The sequence below is a fragment of the Brachionichthys hirsutus genome, chromosome 14, assembly GCF_040956055.1.
Source record: "Brachionichthys hirsutus isolate HB-005 chromosome 14, CSIRO-AGI_Bhir_v1, whole genome shotgun sequence".
Classification (NCBI taxonomy): domain Eukaryota; kingdom Metazoa; phylum Chordata; class Actinopteri; order Lophiiformes; family Brachionichthyidae; genus Brachionichthys; species Brachionichthys hirsutus.
The window spans coordinates 4,730,974-4,751,609 of record NC_090910.1 but is presented as its reverse complement, the minus strand read 5'-3'; the positions used below and the strand labels follow the sequence as shown (position 1 = coordinate 4,751,609).

Here is a 20,636-nt window from a genome sequence, read left to right as displayed (position 1 = left end):
AAAATATTCGCATTTTTTAAAAAATATAATACAGAAAATATGCATTCGTGTCATTTAAGAGCTAAATCATGTTATGGCCTCCTGAAATAGAGTAAGAGTGATGCCTCTCACTTCCTGTTTGGAAGGACCTTTGCGGTTTGGTCACGTGCTGTGAAGTTTCCGTGTTTATCGTGACGTGAGCGTGACTTCCCTCCAGGGATCAGTGATGGTGGGCAGTCATGGCTTTTATAAAGACACGGGGACAAACCAAAGAAAGGTTCGTGCTGCTTCACGTCTTCTCCGCGTAGCTTCATCTCTTCTCTGGGGGGGGGGGGGGGTCATTATTCTCTATGGAGTTAGCGTTAGCTCCGCTGCGGCTAATGCGCCAGTCCAGGTAATTAGAGCTTCGCTGTCAGCTGTGTCTTGTTATTGACGACTGGGGGTGAGCGACACGTGCTAACACGTGCTACATGTCCTCTAGCAGCACCAACTATCACTTCTGTAACCTTATTTAATGACTAAGGAACTGGGTATCTGATCAATACCTCTGATCAGTGTACCCCTGCTTCATATCCCCATATCAATCGATATGTGTGTGACTCTGACTGTCTTCCTGATTCTGTGTGAGGAGGCAGGTTTTTGGTAAAACATTAGGATGCTGTGGGAGGAAGGGTAAAGGAGAAAGCATTTCTGGTAGGGATGAACCGGATTAAAGTAATCAGGTTAGGAAATATACTTAATCTCTTTAATAAAATACTGATTTATGCAGTAAGAGTCTTTGGATATCCTGTACATTCCCCATCAGAAGAGTTTTCCAACACCATAAATATAGTATTGGGGTGTTTTCTGTAATCTCAGATTATGGGGCTGGTGCTTTAAAAAAGGAAAACGTCAGCTGTGTTTCTGGGAGTTTAATGTGTGCGATCTCACCTGAAGAGGAGGAGCGACTCTTCATCTACATTTAAAGGCCCATTTATTTTATTTTAGTAATAATTTACACTTTGTTCAGCTGATTGTTTATGATTGTTGTTGCAACAAGCCGAATCATTTGACAGCATCTAGATTTAAACTCGCAACTCCAGGAAATGGAGTGAATCATTCAGAGCCAAGATGTCGCTCTCTGTTCTACACAAGTAAATCTATTAATAGACTGTTAGTGTTAACCGGTCAGGCTGTTTGGGAGTTAGGCAGGTTGTGCTCCTGCTTGTCTTTATTCTGACCCTTCTGTAATCTCTCGCTCCTGTTGTTGTTGTTGTTTGTCCTCAGATTTTCTCTGCTGTTGCTGGACTTGGAGGAATACTATTTCGAGCAACACACTGCGTACAACGTCGCAAGCCGTTCAAACAGGTAGTTTGCAGCCAATGACAGCCATCGCTTCACTGATTGATCGATCGAACTGGAATATGCACTGTGGCCTTTCAGCATTGGTTCTAGATTTGTTTCTGTCGCATAATCTGTGACAATCCTGAACGCTGTGTTGGTTTTTACACGTGATGTAAACAACATCATCTTATCCTGAAGTGGAGACTTCATCAATCTGTTTCATTTTCTACCTGCTCATCAAATGCTGCGCCCTCGGCATCTCACCCCAGACCCCACTCAGAGCCCCCCCCCCCCTCCCATCACCAATGCCCTCTTTGATTATTAGTAACAGTATTTATGTCTGAAAGGTGCATCTGGATAAACTGAAGCGGAGCCAGAGACTAATCTTTAATGCATCACGTTCTACAGTGAACCTCATTTCCTGTTTTCCTCACAGAAAATCCCGAGGTTCATTTAAAGTCTGCTCCAAGTCTGTCATATTTGATCCAGAAGATTTTGCGGAGCCAATTTTAAAGGTTTGTATGTGTTTTTATAATGTATTACAACTTAAAAATAAACATAGAAATTGTGAAGAAATAATATATAAAATAGTGAATTTCCCAAAATCTTCATTTTGGAATCATGATGGATGGTTTAATTTTAGATGGTTGAAGATAAAATGAATGGAAGGCTAACGTACAGAAAACTCATTGATGTATGTTTTGCGTTATTTGACGGGGTCTTTGACGTCTCTGTTTCTGCAGATTCTTCTTCGAGACTGTAAGAACATTGAGTATGTGGGGGAAGAGAACAATCCCTTCAATGAGTGAGAGTCATTGCTCCCATTTCCTCATCTTCTGATCACACATTTAGTTTATTTAGTCTAACAGGTCTGGTCTGATCTGTATGAATTTAGCTGATTTGTATCTGATATAGCGAGGCCGTTTCTCCTTATTTGAATGTGTTGATGTTGGAACTGCCTTTTTAAACTAACGTACTAACGGGCTGCAGCTATTTTTTTGTGGGGGGGTATTTTAACCATGTTTTCCTCCATAGGCCACGGCCATCTGCCATCTCTATTTCGTGTGTGCAGGTAAGTTATATGAACATAGGATTACAGTATTTCACCATTTTGTACTTTTAAAGGTCCCATATTATACACTTTTTCACCAAAAGTTAATGCAGTTCCAAAATACTTGTATGAAATATCTGTGCCAGGCTTTGGTCAAAATAGCAAACCGATGCTGCGGGACAGCGTCCGTCATTTCTGTCTCAAACCGCTCTGCCAGAAACGCTCTAAACCCGGAAGCAAAACTGCGTTCATAGCGAGCACGCACGCTACCATGGCGAAGAGACACGAGGGACCTTTTTAGCACACACAACTTTCTTTTTGGCAGGTGAGGCGGACCACAGCTGCTTGATGACGGGGAGCGTCTCACCCGATCCCAGCCACCCTACAGAGGAAGCTCGTTTCAGCCGCTTGTACCCGTGACCTTGTTCTTTCGGTCACGACCCAAACCTCGTGACCGCAGGCGAGAGTTCGAACGGAGCTCGACCGGTAAAGGGAGAGCTTTGCCTTTCGGCTCAGCTTCCTCGTCACCATGACGGTGAAGAGGCCGCAGACGCAAACTACGAATGATTGACTAGATGGTTTATTTAGCCGTTTTTGGGTTAAGGACCCAAAATCACCATAATAGTGTACAAACATGGGAAAAGTGAGTTTTTTATAATATGGGACCTTTAAGATTTGTTAACTATAATTGTTAATTGATTTGGGACTGACTTCTTTTATTGCTGCAGCAGTGTTTTTGTTTTTCATGCCCGATTTTAAGACTAAGTTCACAAATTTCAACTTTGATTTCAGGTTATTTACATCAAGGAAAGTAACATGATAGAAGCTTACAAAAATGAAAGGGTGAGTCGTCTGAAGGTTCCCTGCTAGAGACTGTTTAGTCGACTGTCATGTCTCTTCTTCTTGTGTACTGTGTGGATTATCAATACCAATGCAATCTGTCTCTGCTTGAAAACGGGGATGTGAGCTAATGGTCTCCTTCATTATTTCGTTGTCGACTGAGACCTTTGTTCTGTTTTTATTCCAATGAATCCCTTTAACTTGTTTCATCACATCGAAAGGGGCCGAGGAAGTTCACTTTCCAGCTCGAAGTATGGACTAAAACGGAAGATGTTGTTCAAACATTACTCCAGGTAGGTAGAGGCTGAGGACGTCTCCTCGTACCCAGATTGGCGGGACATTGTTACTGTGACCGTGATGTTCGATTGTCCATTTGTTTATGTGCTGTTTAGCTCATTTTGACTCTGGATTTGCAGCTCCACAGGGCATCCTGTCTCGAAAGGCTTGGAGATCAGACTGCAATGGTGAGTGTCTCAGGAGCCCCAGGGACACCGTCCCAAAAGACTAGCGTCGACAAAACAAAACGAGCGCGTGCACGATGCTCTGTGTGCATGTCCTCCCCAGATTGCAGCAAATTTACAGTCACGATTGGCGAGGTCATCTTTTGACAAAAACTGGTAGGTTGACCACGTTTAAGTGAAATCTAATTATTCAAAGCGTTGTGGGAACTTGCAGCTGCTGAATCCAGTGTCGCTCTGCTTTCAAGCTTTCAGAACGTAGCTGAGAAGCCTCACATCGAGTGCACGGTGGAGATGGTGCTGCCTCTGGTGTCCAACCCGGGGCACGTCTGTATAACGGATGAAAGCCTCTACTTCCAGCCCCTCAACGGATATCCGGTGAACTGCCCGATGACTGACGTGACCGAGGCCCCCCCCCCCCCCCCCTGCAGTTATTGAGACGACGGCGTTTCATTATTTTACTGTCATTTCAGGAGCAGGTGATTCAGATCAGACTTCACAGAGTGCGGAGAATCTACAAAAGACGGCACGGCCTCCGACCGCTGGTGAGTTCAGCACGTAAATCGTCTTTTCCTTTGAGAATGCCGCCAAGAGGCAAAACATTCCGTAATATGACTTCATTTAGCGTAGAATGATGCCAATACTAATAATTTAAAACTATTATTTACATAAATTAAAGTAAGTAGCACGGAACTTGGTGATCTTCACGACTCCAGAAAGAACTGCCGAAAGTGACCTGAGGCTAAAATCTGTACACACAATATTGTGTGTAGCCTCTGTACAGGTAGGCTAATTACTAAGTCGTGCGTGTCTTTCTTCACCCAGGGCCTTGAGGTGTTCTGTACTGAGAATGATTTCTGTTCTGACATCTACCTGAAGTTTTACAGCACAGCTGACAGAGATGAGGTATATTACTACATCGCCACCTTCTTGGGTGAGAAAACGCGGAAGTGAAGTGATGCAGTAATGCATGCGTCAGGTATTGTTTGGATTGATTGGACTCATTTTCAAGCTGCTGCATGTATCTCTTGAATGAACAGAGAACCACGTGACGGAGCACACAGCAGAGAGTTACATGCTGCAGTGGCAGCGAGGACATCTGAGCAACTACCAGTATCTCCTGCACCTCAACAACCTGGCCGACCGCAGCTGCAACGACCTCTCCCAGTATCCGGTCTTCCCCTGGATCCTCTCCGATTACACCGGTGGACAGCTGGGTGGGTGCACGGCAAAGTCAGGACCCGTCCGCTGGTAGCTTCTGTGATGCTGACACTGTCCATGACAATCTGAGCTGACGGAGAAGGTTTGTTTTCTCAGATCTGACGAACGCTGCCACTTTCAGAGACCTGAGCAAACCTGTGGGAGCCCTAAACAAAGAGCGGCTGGACCGCCTGCTGGTGAGACTGCTGCTTCTGTTGCTATAGCCAGGATTGTTGTAAGTATCTGATGTTACCCTCTTGACTCTACGTATTTACTGAAGTCGAAGGTAGAGTTTACTTTGGAGAGTTCGTTGCTTCTGTTGTGCGAGCGTCTCCAATCATCTCTCCTGCTCGTAGGATCGCTACAGAGCAATGCCTGACCCTCCCTTCATGTACGGCAGTCACTACTCCTCTCCGGGCTACGTCCTGTTCTACCTGGTCAGAGTCGGTACGTCCACATGTCCTCCTGAAAGCTACAGCATGTGTACAGCCACAGCCTGCATTCACCGTGTCCTCTGACCTGCAGCTCCAGAGCACATGCTGTGTCTCCAGAATGGCCGCTATGACCACGCAGATCGCATGTTCAACAGGTACACCGCACTTATTTTACATTTATTTGTTTTTGAGAATGTACAGTTTGATTTGTGTGGCTTTATAGCGGTTAAAATGCAATACTATTAACTCACCTGTTGTATTTTCTTACAGCATAGGTGACACATGGAAGAACTGCTTGGAAGGGGCCACTGACTTCAAAGAGGTAAACCAGTTATGCTGCATTGTTAACTCTGTTGTTGACTATTTACCTTCAAAAGCCCTGAGATAATTATTTAGTGATGGTTATCAGAAACCCAAAGCTACAACCGGTTACATCGTAAAGCTCTCAAAGATTATTCGTTGTCTTATTTATTTCTTATGCTTATTTCTGTAATTTTCTTTCCTGCTTTAAATGTGCATTCTTCTGTCTTTTTATGTCAGAACTGTAATCATTTAGTTTTAAAAGCACTTTGAACTTCATTTCTTGCATGAAAAGTGCTGCGATTTTAAAATAACAGGAGTAATGACGTGATGCTTTTGTGACACAGTTGATTCCAGAGTTTTTTGGCAACGATCCCAGCTTTCTGGAAAACAAACTGAGTCTGGATTTGGGCAGAAAGCAGAACGGAAGTTTAGTTGGCGATGTCATTCTCCCCCCATGGGCCTCAGGTAACTTCTTGTTTACCGGCTCTTCATGGCAGCGATACAATGTCGTGTTGTTCTTTATTTCTTTGGATTGAACATTCCTCGCTCTCGTGGAAACGTGACACTTCACGCACGTTTCCTGTATCCGTCTGCGCTCCTCCAGATACCAGTGATTTTCTTCAAAAGCACAAGACGGCTCTGGAGAGTCAGTTTGTGTCCGAGCACCTTCATGACTGGATCGACCTGGTGTTTGGCTTCAAACAGCGGGGCAGTGAAGCTGTCGCAGCACATAACGGTGAAATACCCTGAAATACCCGATTCCCACACCAAGCCCAGCTAAAACAAGACTAATATTTATCGTCTCGTCTCGCAGTGTTTCACCCAGTGACCTATGAAGGCGCCATCGATTGTGAAAGGTTACTATAAAGCGATTATTGAACGCATGCAACGTTTCCTAGCGCAGCTAATTCTCCTGCTCTGTCGGAAGCATCGAGGACCCGGACCAGAGAATCGCCATGCTGACGCAAATCCTGGAGTTTGGTCAGACGCCCAAACAGCTGTTCAGCACCCCCCACCCTCAGAGGATCACACCCAGGTTTCACAGCATGACCCGAAGCCCCAGCGTCAGCTCCCCACTTGGGGAACTCTCTCCAGGTGAACCCCACACACACGCACACGTATGTAAACTTGATCTCCTCTGTTTTGGAGGTCAAGTTTATTTATTCTGATGGATCTGCAACGGAACCGTTAGAGATGTGTGACGCCGTTTTTAGAAGAGTATTGGCACATAAAAAAACAATCGATGAATGACTTCATTTATCAGCAAGTTTAACCAGTCATAAAGTAATTTACATTTATTTATTAATGCCCTAATACTAAATTACCATGAGCATCGTCCAACACATGAAAACATGAGTTTCTGTTTTGTGTGTTGATTTTAGTCTCTCAGAGTGAAGACTCGTCCTTCGAGGACCTGACGGAGGAAAGCAGGAAGTTGGCCTGGTCAATCATGGGAAACCTGAAACTCCTCTCCAGCCACAAAATCCATAAAGAGTAAGTCGGGACGCTTCCACGTCGCCGCCCTGAACTGAACATGTTTTTGACTTTGTGTTGAATCTACAGGGCTGTGACGGGCATCACTGTGACTCGAGATGGATCAGCTATCTTTTCCACATCCCAAGGTCTGGAAAATAATGTTGCATCTGAAAGCAAAGCAAAAATCTGAGATGACGCACTGCATTCTGTTCCTGTTGTTGTGCTAGGAGCTAAAGTATTGCTTTTATTGCAGACTCGACTCTTAAAATGTTTTCCAAAGAGCTGAAAGAATTCCAGCGGAGCATGTCCTTCTCTAACATGGTACATCACTGTTTTCACCATCTCTGCCTGTGTCCTTCATGCCTGACTCACCTAACCCTTTAACCCCCCCTCCCCCCCAGGCACTGTCATCATGTTTGATGCTGGAAGATGGTAAAACTGTGCTGTGTTCTTCATGGGACAACAACATGTGCGTATTTTGCATGCAAACATTCGGTCTGCAGACGGATGCTCATGCGTGCTGACTGACCTGCTCGCCGCTCGTCCCTCAGCTACTTCTACTCCATCCCCTACGGCCGGCGGCAGGACACGCTGATGGGCCACGACGACGCCGTCAGCGGGATGCGTTGGTTTGAAGATCGTCTGTACACGGCGTCCTGGGATTCCACCGTCAAGGTGAAAGTAGTTTAGTGCTGCTCTGTGAGGTCTGATGCGAGGCTCAGGCGGATGTGGCTCATCTGTTGAGCAGTGATGATGCATGAGAGTTAAAGGTGCGTTTCTTCGACAGGTCTGGCAGTGTGCTGCTGGGAGCTCATCCAGTCACAATAGATTCCATTTCCAGTTACTGGCTGAGCTGGAGCACGAGGCGGGGGTGAGTCGGGCTGATTAAACGCAAACATCTTTATGTTTGTGGAAATCCTAGAGTTTAAACGTGCTTTGGGTTTGTTTGGCTACAAAGACGATCTTTAATCTCACTTGATAAGATTCTGGATTGTTAAATGTACTAATGTAGCGATTATGCCATCATTGTGATTTCATGCAGATTTAGAACTAGAAAATAATGCAACAAGCTTAATTTCCTTCTGTGATGGCGCCTGAATCTAACACACAGGTGAACGCCATTAGTTTGAATCCAGTGGGGACCCTGCTGGTATCGGGCTGCAAGGGCGGGACAGTCACCATCTGGGACACCAGCAGCTACACAACAATGCATCAAGTCCACTGCCACTCTGGAACCATCCACCATATGGCCTTCAGTCCAGGTACGACTCAGAGCAGGCAGTGAGTCAGGAGTATTAAATGTAATGTTACTTTATATGCTAACGGAACACAAATGTCAGATAATCCAGCCCTGCTTTATTAGTTTTGTTTTTAAATGTTTGCCCTCAAACTGCTGCACACAGTGAATTTAACAAACCAGCCGCTGTATGCAGTCAGAACACCAAAACTATTTCATCCCCCAGTGAAAACGAGACATTATCATCTGTGAATCCTCCATTAAATTGGTCTATAGAAATGCTGCCTTCAGGGTCGATACAGAGCGCAGGAATTATTACCTCCTTTTTTTTTTTATTTTTTTTTTACGCTTTGAAATTTTCAGTAACGTTGCAGCTTTAAAATGTGTTCCTCAATATCTCGGTTGATTATTGAACGATGTTTACGTTTTAAGCCCATTTAAGGATTAAAAAATCGGTTAGAAATATGCACCAAGTCCGATTCACTTTTACTTTTCATGGTTGGTGTATAAAGATACCAAGAACAATTTAGAACCTTTCGATGATGCAGACCTCCATGTGGACGGTGTAAATCCAATCATGAGGGGAATGAGCTGCTCGGCGGAGGTCTGAGTGCTTTTCTAGTTTCTCCTTAATTCTTTAAGCACTTTATTTTGGAATTAAATGATCCTTGTTAAACCAAATCTGATTTCACAGCTGCGAATTGCCTGGACATCCGGAGAGGCTACTTTAAACCAATGACTCTGGCTTTTGCGTCCTCAGATAGCCGACACGTTCTCAGCGTCGGTGCCGACTCCTGCATGAAGGTTACTGATGTTCAGACAGCAATGGTGATGTCATCGGTGAAAGCTGAGGAGGAGCAGAGGTAAGATGAGGAAGAGGAAGATGCTGCATGCTGAACGGGAGGTGGTTACTGTTTTTAAGGAAAGAGGGTGCAGCGTTTGTACTTCCTCAGAAACTCGCATGTAAATGAAAAAAATACTCTTGTTTTGCTGGAAAGTCATTTTGAAAATAAATATACGTAGTTTTTACTTTCAGTATCACAATACAATATTTACAGCTGTAGTTAGGCTTCTTACCTACTATTCTAAATGTTGACTGTAACTTAGTTTCTAAGACACAATTCTTAAAGCAAGTTAAAGAGGAAATGGAACTTTTACTCATTTCCTGTTGATCGTTCTCAGGAATTCGTTTACCTTTTATAATCATTGTGGAATCAGTACATGTTTCTGTCACTAAATTGATTTGCGATGATAAACATTTAATTAAAAGCCCTTTATAATTTAGCGTCTGTAGGAAATGCAGTCATCTGCTTTGTTTGCTCCGTGTTGAACTTGTGTCAGCCATGAATGAAAATCGATTCCCTTGAGAGGACCGATGTGTGTTTTGGCTCCAGGTGTTTCTGCTGGGACGGAAACTCTGTGCTGTGTGGGGGGAAGTCTGGTGACCTGCTGCTGTGGGACCTGCTTAGTAACACAGTCATCAAGAGGATCCCTGCACATTCAGGTACAGTTCATCCCCCTGTCATGGTTTCAGCTGTTTCCTCTTGCAGGCAGGACACAGTGGCGTTATGAATAGCTGCTTTTCGACAGTCGAATGAGGCCACCCTTTGCCACACACCCACATCACGTTACTAGAAGCTTTGTGAATTAACTTTTGTGCTGGTTTGAATAAAGATGAGCGCACAATGTAAACAGAGTAGGATTTTATTGTTTGAGAGGAGATACATTATTATATTGAAAATGCTCTCTGCACAGGTGCAGTCACAGCCATGTGGATGAATGATCTGTGCACCACAGTGATCACAGGCGGAGAGGACAGACGGACCATCCTCTGGAAGCTCCAGGATTAAGCCTGAACAGCCTGTCTGACTCATTAAACAGACAGTAAATGCTTCAAGTATTTAGAAGCAATGACGCCAGCCTTCACTGCTCAGTACAGTCGTGTTGCTTCATACAGTATATATCTGCATATTGAGAGAAAATGTCCAATTGCAGTTTTTTGCATGCAAGCAGGAAGTGTTCATGCCTTTTCTGTTTTCAACCTGTTTTCTTTAACAATGCCCCCCCCATTGGTTAACGTTAAAGTTAATCATCCTTTTCTGCTTTTTTTAAAATTTACAATTACGTTTGAACTAGACAGTCTGGCGTTGACCACACCTGAAGTATTTTCCAAACTCCTGTCTCGTTGCTGTGTTTTTTTTTTTTAAAAGGTTTTCTATTATGCTGCTCTGCCCAGGTTGCGATAAGTTGCTAATTATTTTTAATATATGGACTGATTTAGTTTAACTGCATGAAAAAGGTTCAGATCTGAGTGCAAGTAGCCACAGACCACGAATCTAATTGTGAATAAATTATTCAGTCATATATCCAGAAATGTGTATTAAGTGCTCGGAAAGATAAAGAGAGTCCTTTCGGAGGCCCTGGAACACGAGCAGCAGGGCAGCGACGGACCGATTATCACATTGCTTGATATGAGCTGTTGTCATAGATAATTGGTCCAGTTCCATTCTGTCTCCTTATCACGGCGTACCTTCGCTCACTGCTGCGCCTGTGCACTCCTCTGTAGGACACACAGGAACAGACATGATTAGACACCAGGTCAACGCAGTCTTCAGTATACGCTACACATAGTAAGTATTGTACCTGTCCTGGGCTTACATTTAGCATAGTCATGTCAATCTTTGGTAAAAACCACAGCAAATTAGCTCTCTGTGAAGGAAAGCGCGTCAGTGGGACGTCTACCTTCAGTTTGTCCAAGATGTTTCCTTTGCAGAGGTTGCCAAAAGCTCTGAAGAACTTGGGCGTTGGTGGTTTTGTTCCATACAAAACCAGACCTTTCTGCTTGACCTCCTCTTTAGGACCTGCAGGGGCTTTAGCTTTGACTAGTTTCCTTCACAAACAGACACATGAGAGATGCTTAATGGGCTGTGTTTTAAAAATTGGATTTGCTGTTGATGGAGAATCGTGCAGGTTTGCTGTGCACAGGACTCACCTTCCCTTCCGGGCCAGAACTTTCTGAGACTCTGGGTAGTGGACCAGGATGTCAAACAGGTCCTTCTTCTCCAGGACGAAGAGGTTAGCGAAGCCGTAAGCTTTGACGTTAGCCGTCCGCCTGTTGCCTCCATCTTTGGCAGACTGGAGTAAACTGATGGGCACAGAGCAGGAAATGAGGGGGGAAAGACGGTACAATGGTGCAGATCCTCTCTGTGGATATGTAAAGCCCCTTTATTCTGTACGCTGGGCCGGACTCTACTGAGAATCACTGAAATCAAACCTGATTTCTCCAAACACACAGCCGGCCTTTAACGTGACAAACACGATGCTGTTGTCAGGCCCGCCTACCACCTGCACCGCTCCACTTTTGATGATGTACATCTCTTTACCGATGTCACCCTGCGGGACGGGAGCAGATCGTGAGACTTTTGACATATTATTGGGCGTTCACTTCATGGCGATCGATCGAAGTAGACCCACTTTCTTCACGACAAAGTCTCCGGGCAGATAGACGATAGACTTGAGCCTCAGCAACATGTCCACCAACATCTGCTGGTCACAGCCCTGCAGGACAGACGCAGCAGGCTAACAGTTTCTCTAAATTGAAATGACTGGATTACAGCGTCCTGAGCAGAAAGCCTCAAAATGCCGACTCACCTGAAACAGAGCTATCTTCTGGAAGGTGGCCAGGTTGATGTCCACAGCGATGGCGGTTCTCATCACCAGAGGCATCTTGTCCAGCAGCTCGGACTCATCTGGAGCAGACATGGATGCATCGGCACAAGCAGCTCAGGAGATGATTTGTTGTTTTGCATCCAGATTGATTCTCAGACATGAACGGTTCACTTCCAGAAAACAATTATTCAGTTATTTTGAATATGGAAAGGAACTGAAAGGACTTCGTCTCAATGTGACATTTCCTGGCTAAATAAAGTAGAAATAAAAATGTTTTGTTCTCAAATAGCATTACTGCGATTTACCTGCTGATAAATCGCAGATACATTTGTGTTTTCTCGGACTCACCCAGCATTCCCTGAGCAGCCCATGTGTAGTTGTACCAGGTCCGCACCCTGTTCTGGATATATCTGGGGATCCCGTAGGTATTCATGTAGGCAACACAGCCGTCCATGGACGCCCGGTAATACGCCTGACTCGCTGTTGCTGCGCCAATGACATCCCTCATCTGACAGGAGGACAGAAAGAATACACATCCGCCGATCTAAGATCGTCCTCAGCACTTTATAGTCCTAGAAAAACACTCCTACCTACCTGACCAATCAAACTGGAGAAGACAAAAACACCAATGAAAAAATTCAACATCTGGAAGGTGATTTCAAATGTGGTTGTTGGCTCTGGAAGGCCGCCGATGTTGATCAGACTACGGACAGCATGGTAGTAACAACGCAGGTACCTGAAAGGACAGCACTGATTTCAAAGTCGACATTTCTCCTGATTTCAGAGTGTGAATTTCTGGAGAATATAAAGTTCCCTGACATGAACAATACGAAGACAGATAAAAGTGCTCACGCTGTTCCTTTTCCATTGTAGACCCACGTAGTGGATGCGAGACCCTGATGCATCGATGCAACGAAATATGCACAGGCATTGAGATGGAGCACGAAGAGCAGGTAGCCTGTGGTCCGAATCACTCTGCATCACAAGGACACAAACACGGCACTGGAGTCCCTTATAATGAAACGGGGAAGGATGCCACATCATTTGAAACATTGGAAAATATCAATTAATTTCCTGAAATACAGATAAATCAGCTAAATTGAAAATCAGACCACACCTTGGAGAGGAAACCAGAAATAAATTATACAGCGGTGTTAAAATGGGAGAAAGGAAAAAGATGTAATTTCAGTGGATAGATGGAAATTGATTCAGGAGCAACAGTGAAAAACACGCATCACTAATTATCCGGGAGATAATATGAATTCAAGTCACAATATATTTTATGACATCAGCAACGAAAAAGGTTGGAGCATATCAGAGAGAGCTGATCACTTTGATGCGTTCTGTCAGGGCAGCAGCAACAGGGAGGAGTATAACTTACTGAATTAGTAATAGTGTGTGAATAACTTAATAATAATAATAAGTAAGGTCATCAGCGCCAGCAGACTGATAGTCAGCAATACTGCATCCGGATGCACATCCCCATCAACCCACTCCTGTCATCCAGAGCGCTTTACCTCCAGATGTAGGCTTTGGACATGACATTCTCAAGTCGATCGCTGAACTCGAAAAAGGACTCTATCTAGAAGAGAAGACGTTTGTGTGATTCACAAAACAGGCTCGTCTCACGTCTCACATCGAATGAAAATGCTGCTCACCCTGAGGAAGCGGTTGAGTCGGTAGATGGAGGAGAACCCAAAGCGCAGGGAAAGCAGGTCAAAGGGGAGGATGCTGATTAAATCAGACTAAACAGAGAGGCAGGATTATTACACTGGTAACACGTTCCCCAAGGACTGGGGGGGGGGGGGGAGGGGCATGGGTCAGGTACTGTACTGAACGTTTGCAGCAGAAAGAAGTGAAGCTGACGGTTTTGCATCATCGAGACGAGGGACCAAAGCCAGACGAGCGGCTTCCCATGCTGGAGATGGGACCGTAGTAATACAATTACATTCTCACCTTAAACCGCGCCGACTTCCGATAGTGCACCTTCGTCAAAGTTCTGTCTTCCTGCAGGGGGGGGGTAAATGATTTCACACGGTATTAGTGCCCGCTTGCGTTTCCTTAAGGGTTGCTTCCGAACCAGCTGTGACTCACAATAACGTCTCCACATCTGACAAACTGCAACCGGGGCTGCCAAATAATCATGTCCGCCGCAGTCACCAAGTCGCTCAGGATGTCGCAGGCGATCCAGTAGCTGTTGGCGGCGGCGTTGTGGAACGGGAACACCAACCGGGCAGTGCAGAACCAAATGTTGTAGTTCCACGCCACCGACACCACAGCGAGCCAGGCAATATACCGACGGTCTAAGCAAAGAGAAGGGCATGCACATTCACTTCAGGCTTGCTACTGGTGCTTAATTCATCTCCATTTCCCAGGGTGCACCTCACCTAAAGGATCGATGGTGCTTCCCAGAACGTCGTCCATTAAGATTTCAATGGGATAAAATAAGAAGTTGAAGAAGAAAAACACGTCGTCTGGAAGGAGCTTCTTCTTCTTCCTGACCTCCTCTGCCAGCCTCTCCTCCTCTGCTTTTTTCTCGGCCTCCAGCCTCTTCTCCTCATCCTTTTTCTTCTTCTCCTCCGCCTTCCTGGCGGCCTCCTCTGCCTTCTTTTTGTCTGCCTCTTCTTTGGCTATGCGCTCCTGCTCCTTCTTCCTGATGTAGTCATCCTTCCTCAGAACAGGCGCTGAACGGAGTGATGGAGGGTCAGACTTTCACCGTGTGTGTGTGTGTGTGTGTGGTTGTGTGGTTTTCAGCGCGTTGGCTTGGACACACTTACTGACAGGAGGGCTGATTTCTGGCGATGTGGCGTAAGGGTCAATGGCTTTCTCTCTCAGCAGCTCCATGCGATCTCTTAAAGTCTTGATCAAAGCTCTGAGCGTGTCGTCTGTTTGGCGGGAGTAGATGACAGGTGGAGGCGGGGCTTCCTCGCTGAAACCCCCCCAAACAAAAACATAAAAGGAAAGGTGATGAGGGAGAAGAGGGGGATACTCTTGAGCAGTAGGGGAGGAAGGTCCTTACTTGCTGTGGTGGTGGATGAACGGTTCCTTTAAGAAGCTCTTTTCCACTTGTATCTAAACTCATAATAGGATTTTGACCATCAATGCTTTTCTCTCTCCAATTCCACTATTGTTCATTCCCAAAAGCATCAGACAAGTTGAATAAAAACGGAATTCCCCTTAATCCCTGGTTACTCTCACTCACAAACACTAAGCTCCTTATCGCCTCCTCCTCTTGGAGTCGTAACACAAGGAGGTCAGCGTCCATCTGTACGCTCAGCTCAGACAGATGGAGATTAAAAAGACATTCATTTCTGATCTATATAGATGTTATACAGTGAGTTTAAACTGCAGCGATTGGGTGAATAGACAAGGCAAAAATATTTAAGGGATCGTCTTCCTGCTTCCACAGAGGGTGGGAAATGTCTGCAGGTAGAAGCACTTTAGGACTGAGAATAATAAATCATCACAAGGATTTATTCCATGTCCTCCCAGTGTCCCACCAGAGGGAAAGTTTTTTCTCCTCCTTATCCCTAAATATTTTAGCAGCTAATCCCTGAAGGAGACAGTTCATCCACACGACAGTTCATCCACATAGATGGAAGTGCTTCCCCAGGCTTTCAGGGAATTCTGGGTTGGTTCCTTGCTGTGAAAATCCAGATCATCTGTGGACCAATAATTGTGATTTTTCATGAACTGTTTACTCTGAGCACTCACATTATTTAACTCGGAGAGAACAGACCTCCACCAAGCAGCTCATTCCCCCTCCTGATTGGATTCACACCGTCCACACGGTGATCTGGATCATCATCAAAAGGTCCTAATTGTTCTTGGTATCTTTGTACACCAACCATGAAAAGTTAAAGTGAATCAGAGTTGGTTTTTGGGTTTTAAACGTTAAAATTTCATATATTTTCCTGACCTCATTCTGGATCAGATCCAGAAGACATTTTCCATGACAGTTCATATCGGACTCCTTTTATGACTGAGATTTTTGGTGAGTAAATTGAATACATGTTTTACAAGAGATTATTTCTTTTGAAAAAGCCTCCATTATAAGTAAATGGGAAAATCCTGATTTGTTTGGTATCCAGGCCAGTATCTGGATCGCTCTCAAAATTTAATGATATATAAATTAGACAAAGATCCATCTTCAGATTTGTTTGTTTTTCCCCCATCAAGATCCACCCGGCAGATTTGAATCTGAAATAAACTGACTCCATTTAGAAATAATTTAATTCCCTGAATCCCGAGACCACATCATTCCAGATCCCCTTTAAACAAGAACAGTGCAGGCATATTAAAAGTCGATAGAACGTCAGTAACTATTATTTCCATGCATCATGTCTACCCAGTATATGATAAATTCTCACCCATCTGCCCCCTCTGGATTGGTTGGAGCTGCTGCAGCTGGGGCAGGAAGTGGGGCAGGAAGTGGAGCAGCTGGGGCAGAAACGGGAACTGAAAGAAAAACATCCGCCCCCTTGAATATCCGCCGGGTAAACTGACACTTTCACCGGCTGCTCATGAAGTTTAGCCTCAGAAATTAAAATCCGTTTCCTCAGGTATTGTTCCAAATTCACTGTAAAGTATAAAGTATCAACAACTTCTAGGTTAATTCTGTGTTTGTAACTGGAGTCAGTCATCATGAAAAGGATGTGCATGGTAGGTGTATCTACATGAACAAGCTGCACAAAGCAATAAGAATAATGATTATTGATCACTGACGGTGGCTCGTCAGTGTCCTGCCTATTAACATAGATCTCTTCTTTCCACGGCAGAAAGAGAAGAAAAGAGACGCATGAATCGATGAAGGGCTCATTATGAGATGAAACGGATGAACAGACTGCTCACCCTCTTTCGGATCTTCCTCCTTGGTCTGTTCCCCTTTCTTTTCACACTCTTTCGGTTCTTCTTGCTTTTGCTCCTCTTTCACTTCCTCCTCGTGCTTTTCTGCTTTCTTTGGCTGCTCTCTTTCTTCCTGGCTTTTGGGGGGCTTTTCTTCCTGTAATTGGACAGTACTGTCACAGTGTGCATCCGGATCCGTGTGGACACAGAAATGTTTTTTTTTTTTTTTACCCAGAGGCTGCAAGTTTATCAATTCCGAGAGACAAAGGTGAAAAAACAAGCTACCCTTGTCCGTCCAGCAGTTTAAACATACAAATCCACGAACAAAAGCACGCATCTTACGAGTCCTGCTCTCTAAATGTATTTATAAAACAGTCTTCAGGTCTTACCTGAGCAGGTGAGGCTGCAGGAGAACCTGGGGTGACATCTTGTGCAGGAGGGGGCTCAGGAGCCCCAGCCGCCTTCTTCAACCTGCTGAACATGGTGGAGCTCGGCGTGGGCTACAGCAAACAGCTCTGCCCCTTCATGCGGTCTCCTGACGAGCCGGTCCGATGTGGATCTCAGATCCTTAAAGGCTCCTCTTCAGTCCTCGTCTCGCATCCAAACGACAGACTGAAGCAATTAGCACCATTAATTCCCTTTGGCATCCCCCATCCAATCCCAGCCCGCCGGCCCGCTGCCAGGGACGGCAGCCGCTGGAGCCACTTTGAAAACCTGAATACTTGCACGGCAAACACGAATCAGAATAATAATTAAACTGGAACGCCATGTTGAATTATTCACAATCAAATGAGCAAATTAACGAGTCTACAGTAAAGAGGGTTGAAGGGTTGGGTATTTTATCTAATTAATAATTGGTTACTTACTCGTCAATGAAGTTTGCCGAAACACATGAAACATGCAGACGTTTCTGTATATTCAGTGAGTTAAAGGCGCTAACTGCTAGCAGGATGGAATGAAAGCAGCTAAAATAAGGCCGACGGGGTCATTTCAGTTCATTCCGGCTCCAGAGAGTTCACAAAGTCCACTTAGTTAATTAACCGTCAAAATATCCCTGTGTGGCTGATGGGATTAGAGAGCACCCCCCCCCCCCCCCCCCCCCCCCCCCGGCTAATGCCTTCTCAACAAACACAAATTATCTGCCATACAGAGCAAGTAAACAGAGCAGGATGCCACCAATAGCAAGCCTCACTTCATTTATTGATTATAGTAAATACAGACAATGCAAAACAGATTACATATGCAGTTGTTCTCAGCATTATCCTTTAGGCACAATAACTAATATTTAGATTTTTAGAGTATCATTACAATAGTTTGAAAACATATTGAAATATATATTTGAGAGAATTGGAATCAAACATTTTTCAGAAAACATTCACTTTAGTGCATTCTATAGGGCCTGATTTGCATTCAGGCATTAACACAGACAACCTCACTTCAAGCATCCTAGAACCACCCTCAGTCCAACAGAGACTGAAAATAAAAGCGAGTCGTAAAAGGAACGCTCACTGCGACCGTCTCTGGTCTGGAGCAGCCGCCTGGGGAAGACGTCTCACCTGGGACCGGGCGCGGACGCAGGTTTCAGCGTTGGTACCTTCATCTTATCAATAACTGCTCCGCTGATGGTTCCACCGAACGCTGGTTTGGGTCCGATCAGCGCCAGGCCTTTCCTCGTCTCCTCGGGACCCTTCGCCTTCATCAGCTTCCTGCACACAGAGTGGAAAGTCCTGCGTGAAGGACCGTCTCATAGAAGGGACGGTCAGAGACAGGAAACGCTCAAAACGCAACAGCAGCCGGGGTCAGACAGTAGAGCTCACTCTAGAATATTCTAGAATCTGTCATGAAAAGCTGCGTGACGAACCTGCAAACAATTTATTACAATTATTGCGTCAGCATGTCAGAGGCGTTTGCTGATGTGTTATCCCATTGGATATTTTCCTGGCTTGAGGCAGCGAGGCGGGAGCAGCACGCCGCCTCCCGTCTGGTAGGGCCGAGGCGTCTGGACTCACCTTCCCTTCCGGGCCAGAACTTTCTGAGACTCTGGGTAGTGGACCAGGATGTCAAACAGGTCCCTCTTCTCCAGGACGAAGAGGTTAGCGAAGCCGTGAGCTTTGACGTTAGCCGTCCGCCTGTTGCCTCCATCTTTGGACGACTGCAGCAGACTTAGATTGGAGAAAGAAAAAGATTATCTCTACAAATAATAATAATAATTATCATTATTTTATCTTACCTGATTTCTCCAAACACACAGCCGGCCTTTAATGTGACAAACACGATGCTGTTGTCAGGCCCGCCCACCACCTGCACCGCTCCACTTTTGACGATGTACATCTCTTTACCGATGTCACCCTGCAGGGGGGTTTTACTTAACGGCAAGATGACACAAATCTACATCCAAAATGATAATACCTTCTTCACGACAAAGTCTCCGGGCAGATAGACGATAGACTTGAGCCTGAGCAGCATGTCCACCAACATCTGCTGGTCACAGCCCTGCAGGACAGACGCACGCTTTATTTACGTCCTCGCCGCATGCTGGTTTCATTCCGTGTTGTGGGGTCTTGGTTAGGTACCTTGAAAAGGTCGATCTTCTGGAAGGTGGCCAGGTTGATGTCCGCAGCGATGGCGGTTCTCATCGCCGGAGGCATCTTGTCCAGGAGCTCGGACTCATCTAAACTCAAGATGATGCAGAAACGCGAGAATGTCCGTGAGACCTTTTACTCTTAATCTGCTCCGAGCCCTGCGTTCCTCACCCAGCATGCCCTGAGCATCCCAAGTGTAGGCGAACCAGGTGCGGACGCGGTTCTGAACCAGAGGAGGGATGCGGTTGGCCACCATGTAATCCACAGTGTTGTCCACGCTGGACCGGAAGCACGTCTGTCCAGCTGTGGCCGCGCCGACGGCTTCCCTCATCTGAGGCAGCACAACGCAGATTGTGAGAAAAAAAAAAAAGGAAAATTATTGGGACTCTAGATTTGCATGCACAGACTAAACGTCACAGCCTTTATTTCAATTTCAGTTGCAAATTGAAATTAAAAAGGCAAAAAAAAAAAACTTCGGTAGAAAGACAAAAATTGCAAAACAAATATTTATTAAAAAATATTATTACAGTGTACAGCAACTACCTGGCTGAGAATGACGGACAGAAAGAAAGCCCCAAAAAGGTAGTTAGTCATCTGAAATATCTGCCCGAACACGGTGTCTGGAAGCGGCAGCTCGGCGATCATCAGCAGGGATTTCTCCGCATAGAAGAAGCAGCTGAGGTAACTAAACACACAACATTTAAATCGTCTGTTAATAAAATTGCACAAGTTTTTAAAACTTCCCATAATGGTGTAAAAATACTTCACTGTGTCATTGTACTACAACAGGTATACAATCCAGATGCTGTGGTACTAAAATCAGATGCGTTCAGAAATGATTATTATTTCTCTCTTTGAAACCCTAACAAAGTGCCATTTGGAGCCTAAACCTATCGAACGCAGTGAGATTTAGACGAATCAGTGTGTGTGATGCGTATCAAACACAAGCAGCGATAAACGCGTCGTGCACGTACGCGCTGCCGAGGCCAGAGTAACCCCAGTTGGTTTCCCCGATGCCCTGGTAGTCCGACGCCACGTAGTACAAGCAGGCGTTGATGTGGAGCACGAAGAGGAGGTAGCCGATGGTCCGGATGACCCTAACAGAAACGTCAGCGCCATTATCCTGCTTCTCATCAGTCCGCCTTCAAAGCAGATGGAGTCATTCACATTCAACACTGCAGCGCTGTCGCTACTCGTCACGCCTCGATACCACAGGAGCAGATCAATTGTATGAGGACT

At 45.2% G+C, this 20,636-nt stretch overlaps 3 protein-coding genes across 3 annotated transcripts in view; 1 reads left to right on the top strand and 2 right to left on the bottom strand.

The window, feature by feature from the left end:
* Nucleotides 1-169: 169 nt before the first annotated feature.
* On the top strand, nt 170-10,194 carry nsmaf (neutral sphingomyelinase (N-SMase) activation associated factor). The gene is made up of 31 exons (XM_068748002.1): nt 170-256; nt 1,246-1,326; nt 1,739-1,817; nt 2,046-2,107; nt 2,338-2,374; nt 3,146-3,196; nt 3,415-3,486; nt 3,610-3,657; nt 3,758-3,810; nt 3,900-4,029; nt 4,125-4,196; nt 4,477-4,585; nt 4,692-4,868; nt 4,969-5,048; nt 5,208-5,298; nt 5,377-5,440; nt 5,556-5,607; nt 5,933-6,053; nt 6,193-6,324; nt 6,403-6,445; nt 6,517-6,683; nt 6,971-7,082; nt 7,152-7,210; nt 7,318-7,385; nt 7,466-7,533; nt 7,616-7,739; nt 7,852-7,935; nt 8,176-8,326; nt 9,062-9,164; nt 9,696-9,805; nt 10,057-10,194. Exons 1-31 carry the CDS (start codon nt 219-221, stop codon nt 10,149-10,151), a joined length of 2,733 nt encoding a protein of 910 aa, XP_068604103.1. The 5' UTR covers nt 170-218; the 3' UTR covers nt 10,152-10,194.
* Nucleotides 10,195-10,758: 564 nt separating this feature from the next.
* Nucleotides 10,759-17,297, bottom strand: LOC137903845 (cyclic nucleotide-gated channel beta-3-like). Its single transcript, XM_068748004.1, has 17 exons — nt 17,205-17,297; nt 16,816-16,972; nt 16,341-16,431; nt 14,748-14,899; nt 14,358-14,654; nt 14,065-14,273; nt 13,927-13,977; nt 13,629-13,715; nt 13,488-13,552; nt 12,823-12,945; nt 12,565-12,706; nt 12,319-12,478; nt 11,953-12,050; nt 11,776-11,859; nt 11,576-11,694; nt 11,294-11,446; nt 10,759-11,191 (listed from the first exon to the last, which is right to left on the bottom strand). The coding sequence occupies exons 1-17, from the start codon at nt 17,295-17,297 to the stop codon at nt 10,759-10,761; spliced, it is 2,514 nt and encodes an 837-aa protein (XP_068604105.1).
* A 1,070-nt stretch (nt 17,298-18,367) lies between these two features.
* LOC137904047 (cyclic nucleotide-gated channel beta-3-like) overlaps nt 18,368-20,636 on the bottom strand; it is an 11,936-nt gene continuing 9,667 nt past the window's right edge. The window contains exons 17-24 of the mRNA XM_068748212.1: nt 20,372-20,539; nt 19,941-20,082; nt 19,569-19,728; nt 19,389-19,486; nt 19,225-19,308; nt 19,046-19,164; nt 18,825-18,977; nt 18,368-18,521 (exon numbers count right to left, since the gene is read on the bottom strand). Of these exons, the coding sequence (XP_068604313.1) occupies nt 18,368-18,521; nt 18,825-18,977; nt 19,046-19,164; nt 19,225-19,308; nt 19,389-19,486; nt 19,569-19,728; nt 19,941-20,082; nt 20,372-20,539 (1,078 nt within the window). The remainder of the gene's footprint in view (nt 18,522-18,824; nt 18,978-19,045; nt 19,165-19,224; nt 19,309-19,388; nt 19,487-19,568; nt 19,729-19,940; nt 20,083-20,371; nt 20,540-20,636) is intronic.

Coding starts and splice junctions, on each gene's coding strand:
- LOC137903845 (XM_068748004.1), bottom strand. CDS start 17,297: ATGTTCAGCAGGTTGAAGAAGGCGGCTGGGGCTCCTGAGCCCCCTCCT. Junction 13,978..14,064: donor TCAGATGTGGAGACGTTATT/GTGAGTCACAGC, acceptor CCCCCCCTGCAG/GAAGACAGAACTTTGACGAA. Junction 11,447..11,575: donor TGTGTGTTTGGAGAAATCAG/GTTTGATTTCAG, acceptor TGTGCCCATCAG/TTTACTCCAGTCTGCCAAAG.
- nsmaf (XM_068748002.1), top strand. CDS start 219: ATGGCTTTTATAAAGACACGGGGACAAACCAAAGAAAG. Junction 1,818..2,045: donor TTGCGGAGCCAATTTTAAAG/GTTTGTATGTGT, acceptor CTGTTTCTGCAG/ATTCTTCTTCGAGACTGTAA. Junction 4,586..4,691: donor CTACATCGCCACCTTCTTGG/GTGAGAAAACGC, acceptor TTGAATGAACAG/AGAACCACGTGACGGAGCAC.